The 9,997-nt window shown below is 40.5% G+C and overlaps 1 protein-coding gene across 1 annotated transcript; it reads left to right on the top strand.

The window, feature by feature from the left end:
* Window positions 1–3,544: 3,544 nt before the first annotated feature.
* Window positions 3,545–5,974, top strand: LOC144663096 (uncharacterized). Its single transcript, XM_078524029.1, has 3 exons — window positions 3,545–4,226; window positions 5,325–5,427; window positions 5,596–5,974. The coding sequence occupies exons 1-3, from the start codon at window positions 3,545–3,547 to the stop codon at window positions 5,972–5,974; spliced, it is 1,164 nt and encodes a 387-aa protein (XP_078380155.1).
* Window positions 5,975–9,997: the final 4,023 nt, after the last annotated feature.

Raw genomic sequence — 9,997 nt, 5'->3', positions numbered from 1 at the left:
CACAAATCGTTTCATCAGGGTCGCGTTTCGTGAAATAGTATGTTGAAGAACTTTAAACAAAACTCCTCTCTCCAAAACGCCACTAGGAGAGGTCCGCAAACGTTAAGATTGTATTTGACATTACCTTTGGATTCGGCGAGTTCAGAGCGTACATTTTCTGCCCTCCGACGACTATAAAAAGTAACTAAGAAGCAGAGTGAAGCAGGATCGTCTGAGCTGCCTACTTATGCTGCATTGTCCCAAATCTACTACCGTATTTATTCGATTAAACGCAGCGGCGTTAATTAAATTTTTCGCGATTAGAGTGCGGCGTTTATTCGAGGGCAGCCTTTTTTTTTAAAATTCAGTTAATTTCTTGATAACAAAAGCATGGTTGGTAACTGAACAATTGAGTTTTAAAAACAAAAAATGTTTTAGTTTTAGTGTAACATTGTTACAATCAAGGAAAACATTTTTAGGCTTGCTCAAACTTGGTTATTACTGAATTTGCTTTTTGACCATATTATTGGAATAAACGCCGCATATTTCTATCATTATGTGCGGCGTTTATTCGAGGGCGGCGTTTAATCAAATAAATACGGTATGGACACGCTGGTCACTGTTAAGATTGCAAAAGACATTTTGGAAATTTTGAGACAATAATTTTAATCTCATCATTATTTGACGCGTCCAAAACTGTTTTTAGGACCTTCATTTGTCACGTCCTATTTTCCGCAGAATTATGCCAACGGTAAGCCACCGGATTCTGTTGCTCCAAATCATGCTGAAATAGACAAAAGTGGTTTTCCTTTGATAAAAGGTGCTGCGTCACGGATGACGGCCATATTTTTTTTTAGTTTTGTCGTTTATAATCCGTTTCAGTTCTTTCCAAACTTGAGACTTTAATCGACTTTTACTGAAGTGCACTGCTGCCTTGTTAGACGTCTGCTCAAAGGGGCTATATGTCACGGGCATTTTGCAGATTTTTGATCTAAACATCTGAAATTAGTGGTAGGCAACTTAACCCATAAAAACATTATCTTTGAACATCTAAAGGAAGATAAACCCCTAATTTGCGGATAGAAATCAAGCTGCGGCTATAAATGTCAACTTTTTAAGACGCGCGGAATCAACTTGCAAAAGTAAACTTTACTTTTTCACGTTGCAATCCGTTTCCATCCGAGCCATCCGCAGCCAAAGATGCTCGTTAACAGTTTCAGTGCTCTAATATAACAATTTTTAATCAAAATGGACTATTATTTTTAGGTTTCCTGCAATACAAATATAAATTTTAGCTGTTCAAAATTCTGGTAAAACCCGTGACAAAGTCCCTTTAATCCCATTGAGGATTAAGAGAAGTGCGTTCGTATCGTTCGTCACTCGCGTGACCAATTGGCTTTTATCAACCAGTATCACTTATATAACGTGAATTAATTCACGTGCCGTGCGGAGCGGAAGCCATGCATGAAATGCGTCAAATCACGGAAGGGGCATGGATCAATTAATTCAACAAATAATAAAATAGACAGAGAACAATCACGTGAGTACAAAACCATCAGCGTTTGTTTAAGAATTTTTTTACTATTTTTTTTTTAGCAATCTAATATTATCGTTTTTTCGTTTTCAAAATTAACTTAAGTTCTTGTCCCTACGATCGATGCATTATCATTAAAATAAAGAAAACAAAAGGATTCAGCGCGTTTTATGTGTATTAATAAAGCTGACCACGCTGACCTTCACTTGAAGGGAGCAAGGTGAATTTTTGATCGGAAATTTTACCGTATGGTACTTCGTCACGAAACTGTGAAATGAATGCATTCAGCACAGAGTACGATTTAGTGTTAATCGGGTTAAAACTTCAACGAGTAGAAGTTCTTTGAGAGGGATCGTGTTTTCTCATCACATTGGTAAAAGGTACGTTAAGCTTTTTAAAAAGTCCATTTAAATAAAACAGTTAGATAGGTGTTGTGGAAAACGCCGCTTATAAATAAAATACATTTTAAATGATAAAATACAAAAAATGCATTAAACCGTTTGCCTAACGATGTGAAAAAAGCTCCACTATGATTTGTGCTGTTGATTTCTTTGACAGCGCATTGCTCACTCGAAAAAGTACTTAAAGAGCACTTTAGCAAGGGTTTATCTTGCAGTTATGTACCGATATCAAAACAAAACAGATACTTTACAGTGTTGGGATTAATGGCGGTAAAAATCGATCATGCGCATTCTTTGTTTCCACGATTAGTCGCATATTTGAACCACACTTTTTTGCGTCTGGTCATTTAAACTAAATCGATGTTGATTATCGTGAATATTGTAACCTGCTTCATGTTATGTTATTATTTGCATATTGCCCTTTCCACTATATGTAAATTTAGCGCTGTCAGAGCTTACACGACTAGACCGAAAGGTGGTATGGGTAGAGTACTAGATGGCAAGCTGCCGAACGAGTTTCGAAACGGGCTTTATGGCAAGTGGGACTTTTGTACACTGTTTCCCTCTTCAGACGTGTTTAGCCACACTGAAATTTAGAAGAATTTTCAAACTCAAAGCCATGTAACAGTGAAAGAAAACGCTACAGGAAAAGGTCTCATGAGAGGAAAAGCATTCTCGTCCCCAGAGCTGCTTGTCCCTCTTAGCCGGCGTAGCCTGGGGCACGAGGAAATTTAACAAAGGAAGTTTGAATTTGGCAAATCAAATAAACAGTTTTAAAATCCCTTTGTTGTAAGGGATTTTACTACGGTTGATTTGATTGGCTAGATTTTTTTTTTAAGATCTAGCCAATCAAATCACGTGTCCCCAGAGCCACTTCGTGCACCAGACAATGCCGGTTAAAAAGGACAAGTGGCTCTATCTAGAGACGAGAATGATACCTCGAGCTTGTAGATTTCCTTTATCGAGTTCCAATAAATACCCAGACCACCATTCGGTCTTATCACGTAGGTTGTGACGTTTCCATCCAACAACGTTACCTGAAACGATGTATACAGCGTACCATACGTGATTGTTTAATTTGTCAGCTTGAAAAAGTGCGCGCAAACGATAAAGACAACCTCGTTCTCAGGGTCTCTCTCTTCCAGCCCCAGAGAAAGAGCTCGATCGAGACTATGGGAGCGAGGTTGAGTTCAAGTGACACTGGTAAGCGTAGCCAAACACTTGCAGTCTGTCAGTCAGTCAGTCAGTCAGTCAGTCAGTCAGTCAGCCAGTCAGCCAGCCAGCCAGCCAGCCAGCCAGCTAGCCAACCAGTCAGTCAGTCAGTCAGGCAGCCAACCAGTCAGTCATGTCAGTCAGCCAGCCAGCCAGTCAGTCAGTCAGTCAGTCAGTCAGTCAGTCAGTCAGTCAGTCGGTCGGTCGGTCAGTCAGTCCTGATATCGATTGCAAGTACTCTGGGTCTGGTTTTTGAATTTCTTTACTCGATTTCCAACATCATGCATTCCTATTTTCTTATATTGAATCAGCTATATTGGCTTTTTTAAACATACTCCAAACTGACAACCCAGGGCAAAAATGTGCTGTGCAAACTAACCCGTGTTGTTTCTCTAAAAGATTCATCACCTAAGGTAAAATGGCTGATGACCGAACTGAGCCGACTGAGCAGCCTGGGATTGAACTAGCCCCAGGCCACACCGCCCCCGCCACGAGATACCTCTCAACGATCAAAGACCAAATCAAGAACAAAATCAAGCAATCAACGAAAGGAACGGTCATTTTAGGCATAATTTCCGACAACAAGATCACGTTAAAGAATCTGGTCATTTCCATGGCGGTTATTGGGCTGGAAGTTTTGCTGCATTCCGAAGTCTTTGACTGCCCGGTTGAGAATCATAAGAGTTACGGACGCTTCTGGCTGTATGCCCCGACCGCTATCATCTTCGTCGTCAATGTCCTGATCATCGGGGACATTTGGACACTTTCCGATCGGTGCTTTGTGTGCGACTATCACCGAAGAGGCGATCTCTGCGCCCACACCATCCCCAGCATCGTCAAGGCTATGGTTGGAGCTTTTGTGTGGTTAACTGTGGCGTTCGCTCGTGAGGATTATTTTGTGTGCGCCGAAGTAGGAAAGGATATCCATGAAAGAAATATCACTGACAAAGATCAGATCAGAGAATACGAAAAGGCGTTTGCAGCTGCTAAGGGACTGTCACACATTTTAGCCTGGGTAGTATTTCTGATCCTAGTGATCTCTGGCGCTATGATGGTTATCACAAAGAAATGTTTCATCAAAGACCACGACCTCTTAGATGGTAACGTTTACATATGTACTTTCTAGTATTCTATGTAATCACTGGGAAAATTGGTTTGAAGTTCGAACCAATTACAGATTCGTTGTTTTTCCAGGAAGATTTCGCAATTTAAAATTTTATTCCGTATTCTAGCAATCCTGCGTAATAATCTTTTTTCAAATTTACCGTCTTTTCTGGCTAGGCTCACTGAAGGATTTTCATTTAATATTTCACCATTAGTGCCAATGAATTATGCTTTGCGAATTTTGCCCGAATATCAACTGAGGTAATGAAGCCCTCTGAATACAACTATTGCCAACAGCAGTTTCACAGAAGATTGAAAATGCGATTTCACTCCATGTATTAACATGGAGACCCCCCCCCCCCCCCCTCCCCCCATCTCTCGTATGGAAACGTCCCTTTGAAAAACCTCCTCAAAACCCTTGTCCACAGCAGCTTCACAGAATATTTTAGAAAAATCATCATGATTTATATGCAGGTCTGTACCCGGGGGAGGGGTACTACCATAAATTTCGGATAAGGGTGTGCCGCAAACGTTCTTAAACCCTGACCCTATTTGAAGATAAAGAAAGCGAAAAATGACACCCTTTTTATGGTCCAAAACCGAAAAATGACACCCTATTCAAGTGGGGGAGAAGTGTTCCGTGACGACCCAAATAACGGCTAACTGTGCACGGCAAAAAAACAAATCTTTATAAAATCGCTTTACTAATACTTGAACGGATAGTTCAGTTTTAAGATCCTTTTCTTGCGTTTCGCTGGGCGTTTATTTTAGCTGATAGAATTTAGGTACCCTATCTAAGGATCACACCGGAGGCACAATGCCAAAAGGAGCAAAAATTGATACCCTATTTAATATAAGGACCGAGAACCTCGCAAACCATACCCTAATCCGCGGCACATACATATACAGCCCATATGTGGAAGTTTCCCCCACCCCCGGGGGTCTGTTCATCTCCTGTGTGGACATTTCCCTTTAAAAAAACCTCCTCAAAAACAAGTGATACACTCTTGTGCAGCGTATAGGATTGTCCCATCTTGCAATAACCACCATACATTCCTCTCGCCATGCATTTACATGTGTGCATTTCATTCCAGATATATGCATCTTCGAAGAGCGGGAAGCCAGATGGGCGAAAAAAGTTTTCGACGAGTTCACGCGGGGTTTGCGTAATGACGAAGTTGAAAGCGCAGATCTGAAGCATGGGGACATCACTGTTGTCGTCGAGGAAGCCTCGAGCAGTCTAGCAGCAGGGAATGTATACGTAGGAGCATCAAGCTCTGATCAAGAATTTGCTAACGGGGAGAACTTGAAACGCGCTGAAGGCAACGATGAAGACATCGAGACTGATGAGGCCAAACACGAAAGTGAACGTGAGGAAAAGAGCGAGAGCAAGAACAGATCTCAAGAGGTGAAGGTTACCCTCCATCCTAATAGCATTCCCGAGCGTTTTGGTGAAAGTATGGTCATCAAAATGTTCAAAGACTGGAAGGAACACGACCCGAACTGGCATTATCTTGATGCGTACAACAAATTCAAGGAGCTGTACCCCAGAGTCGCTACTGGTGACCCAACGAAACGCTGGAGCACAACGTATTTTTCTAAGCAATATTCAACACGTAACGATCCTGGGCAGACTGAGTCAGATTATGGTAGTGTGAGAATTGTGATGAAGGATTTGACGCCAAATCGCAGTGATGCGCACCAGAACAACGGGGAGCCTAAAGAAACCACCAATCTAATCTGATACAAAAAAATACTAACAGAAGAAACATGGAAAGTAGGTGGGATGTCTGTAAGGTTAAAGCGCCTACAGAAATATGAATGAATTTTTTACCGGTCGCTATAGCAGCAAAGCATCGAAAAGTGCAGACTCGTCACCGTCGAGGCGCTCAAAAGCTTTTCAATTTTCTCATCGCCGAATCAAACATAGCGCAGGATTACAGACAACGAGACAAATTCCGACAAAATCGATCTGCCACTGCACAAAACGATTTACTGGAAGTCGAATGAGCAATTTTCATAACTAACAACCGTGGGAAAAATATCCGCTCTTCAGTGCCAGCTAGCAGTAGATACCCTATTCTAGTTGCCAGCCAGGATCTGTTACAAAGATATCTTTTTCCACGGCCAGTGTACTTATGTGAATCAGGTTTCCCAGCAAATTTGACGGTCCTATTTTTGCCAGCCAGGAAAGCAATTTTAAGTAATTTTAATTTCGACCGCATAAAATAGCTAACGAACAACTAACGACATTTATGTAACTGTTTAATTGTTGAGTTTTCTATAAATCTTTACTAACCTCACGAAGAAGACACCACACTCAAGTACAGCTCTTATAAGCAGGGAATTACTACAGAAATTGCCAAGCAAACACGGCACAATAGAAATGCGAAGCGTTACTTAGCAACCGAAGTGACGTAAACCCCGGGTTCAGCAGATCCGGCGGGATAATCCGGGATTGATCCTCAACAATAGACTTGCTCGTTTTAATTTCCATGACCAAGAGCTAGTCTTTGATTTTCTCTGAGTGACTAGAAGGGCTTATCGGGGCCAGGGGAGAGGGTTTCATCTAAGAACAAGTCTGTTGAATTCATCTTCAGTCTATATAACGCGAATATAAAACGACGCTAGCAAAAAGGAGTGAAACTGGTGAGCGTTAAACGGGTGATAAAACGGGTGATTCTTTCGCTCTGGTGACACAAGTCGATCTTTCCGCTGGTATCTATTTAAAGGGGTACCATTCTTTATCAAAGGTATATTATAGGGTTACATTTTCTGTAAAAAAAAATGGTAAACGAGGATAAAGCTTTGGACCCCGGGGCAAAGACTTCCCATATAAAGCTTTATTGAGTTCCCTCCCCCCTCCCCCCCCCCTCCCCCTCCCTTGGTCGACATACCTCGATAACTTTAAAAACAAAGTACTTCAACTTCAAAACGTACCGATTTACATCACTAAATAATAGCAGCTTTCAAGTTTTACTGCTTTGTTTTCAACATTTCACAGACTTCTGGAGAATAATAGAATAGAATAACAGAAATCTAGGAGTAAAATACCCGCATTAACTACTTTCGAAGAGGACATAAACAAAATGATTATCACGCTGTCGTGGGGAAAAAACTAGTTGTCACAGTCTATATTTATATGACATTTTTTAGCCACTGAGCACGTCAAAAATTTGCTTAAATAACTTGGATTCCTTTTGTGGCGTCAGCAATAGAAAAAAAGACAGGAACGCGAAGTAATTATGCAAGGATGGTTGAACAACAATGTGCTCTCGAACTTCTGAAACAAATCGGCTTACGTCAATGCGGTCAGCCACCGGGGATCTGTTGCTCCAAATCATGCTGAAATAGACAAGAGTGGTTTTCCTTTTAATAAAAGGTGCTGCGTAACGGATGACGGCGGTCAAAAAAAGAAAAAAATCAGTTTTGTCATTTATAATCCGTTTCAGTTCTTTCCAAAATTAACTTAAGATTTTAATCGAATTCTAGTCCAATGCTGCCTTGTAAGACGTCTGCTTAAAGGAGTTTTGTCACGGAAATTTCGCAGATTTTATATAACAATTTATTTTAAAAAATCAAAGGCTCTTCGAGCAACCTCATGGTAATTCGATGATTCGATGAAGTGGCGTCCTTCGCTTTTTTTTCAACTAAGCGTTCAATAATGTAACAGTCTCACTTCGTTTGTAATTTTTTTTTTTTTTTCATCTATACGGTCTTGGATGCGCTGAATTGCGTTTTCAATTACTTTTCTGTCAGGACAGATATAATATACGTCACGGACAGCGACAAGCGTTGTTAATTTTTGAGCAGCCGATGAAATTAGAGAAGAAGAGGCACCTGAGCACTTTGTGTTTCTGCTCGACTCAAAAAGATGAAAAACGGATGATGTGACACGAAATGACGTGACGCGAAACAGAAACGTGCTACTGCAACTCGTGTTCTTCCAGTGAGCTGAAACGTTTATTAAATCACGCCACAAGGCCCAGTATTAAACTCAGATTCTCTATTCAATTTCCTTTTTGAATGTTTTTTTCTTTTTTTTAATGGGAGTTGCGTGAATGGGTCATTGTTTGTGCTGTCAGGCTTTGTAGAGCGAATTTATTTTCACCACTGAAAACGGATGACGTGACACGAGTTGACGTGACGCGAAACAAAAACGTGCCGCGATACCAACTGAAATGTTTATTAAATCACGTCAAATGGCGAAATTGCATGTATCTCATACCTGCTATCAGTAAGTCACAATCTCACTTCATTTGCCTCTTTGAATGTTTTTTTTCTCATGGGAGTTGCGCGAATTGGTCGTTGATGGCTTGTGCTCTCAGACTTCGTAGAGCAATTTTTTTTGTTACCACTAGAATATAGTGTAATAGGCTTTGGTCCTCTTTCGCATTTAGGAAAATTTCTTTTGTAAATACTGATCAACATCGCTTCCTGGAAGAGAGGGATCTTGGGAATGAGGTTGGAGAATAATTTGTTTGTTATTGACATGTGCTGAATGCGTTGAAAGGTCCTTTCTGTCAGCACGTTTACTGTTTAATGCATGAATTAATTGCAGTTTGATATCGGAATGGAGTGAGCGAAAGAGTGAGTGAGTGAGCCAGTGAGGGAAATAAATAGTCATTTTTAATACCTCATTACCATTCGGTAAAAATGGACTACTATTTTTAGGTTTCCTGCAACACAAATATAAATTTTAGTTGTTTAAAATTCTGGTAAAACTCGTGACAAAGTCCTTTTGATCCCATTGAGGATTAAGAGAAGTGCGTTCGTATCGTTCCTGACTTGCGTGACCAATCACTTATGTAACGTGGATTTATTCACGTACCGTGCGGAGCGGAAGTCACGTTTGAAATGCGTCAACTCACGGAAGGGGCTTGGATCAATTAATTAAACAAATAATAAAATAGACAGAGAACAACCATGTTAGTGCAAACCCATCAGCGTTTGTTAATAAATGTTTATCTTTTTTTAGCACACCAATATTACCGTTTATTCCTTTTCAATATTTAGTTAAGTTCTTGTCCCTACGATCGATGCATTATCAATAAAAAAAGAAAAGAAAAGCATCCAGCGCGTTTTATGTGTATAAATAAAGCTGACCACACTGACCTTCTCAAGGGAGCAAGGTGAATTTTTGATCGGAATGCAAATTTTACCGCGTGGTGCTTTGTCACGAAACTGAAACCCTGCAGTTTAAAACGAGTATAAACGGGAAAAATTTAAAGAACGCGATATAGGCGATTTAGTGTTAATCGGGTTAAAACTTCAACGAGTATAATTTCTTCAAGAGGGATCGTGCTTTCTCATCACAGAGGTGAAAGGTACGTTAAGCTTTTTAAAAGTTCATCGGTGGGATTTTGCAAAAAAAAATTGTGTTTGTTACGAACATTTGACTTAAAATGGGGTCTCGGCTTATAGCCGAATGTTTTGCTTTTTTTTCCCGTGATGAGCCAACTAAGTTTACAAGTCCGAAGTTTGGGGTCTCGGCTTATAGCCGAGATCGGCTTATAGCTGAATAAATACGGTACATTCTAAATAATAAAATCCCAAAAAAATGCATTAAACCGTTTGCCTAACGATGTGAGATAAGCTCCACTATGATTAGTTCTGTGGACATCTTTGACAGCGCGTTGCTCACTCGAATGAGTGCTTAAAGAACACTTCAGACTTGCTCGTTTTAATTTCCATGACCAAGAGCTAGTCTTTGATTTTCTCTGAGTGACTAGAAGGGCTTATCGGGGCCAGGGGAGAGGGTTTCATC

Source organism: Oculina patagonica, chromosome 8 (genome assembly GCF_052425735.1).
Source record: "Oculina patagonica isolate OP01 chromosome 8, crgOcupat, whole genome shotgun sequence".
Lineage (NCBI taxonomy): Eukaryota > Metazoa > Cnidaria > Anthozoa > Scleractinia > Oculinidae > Oculina > Oculina patagonica.
The sequence above is the reverse complement of the archived record's forward strand: the minus strand, read 5'-3'. Positions and strand labels throughout refer to the sequence as shown.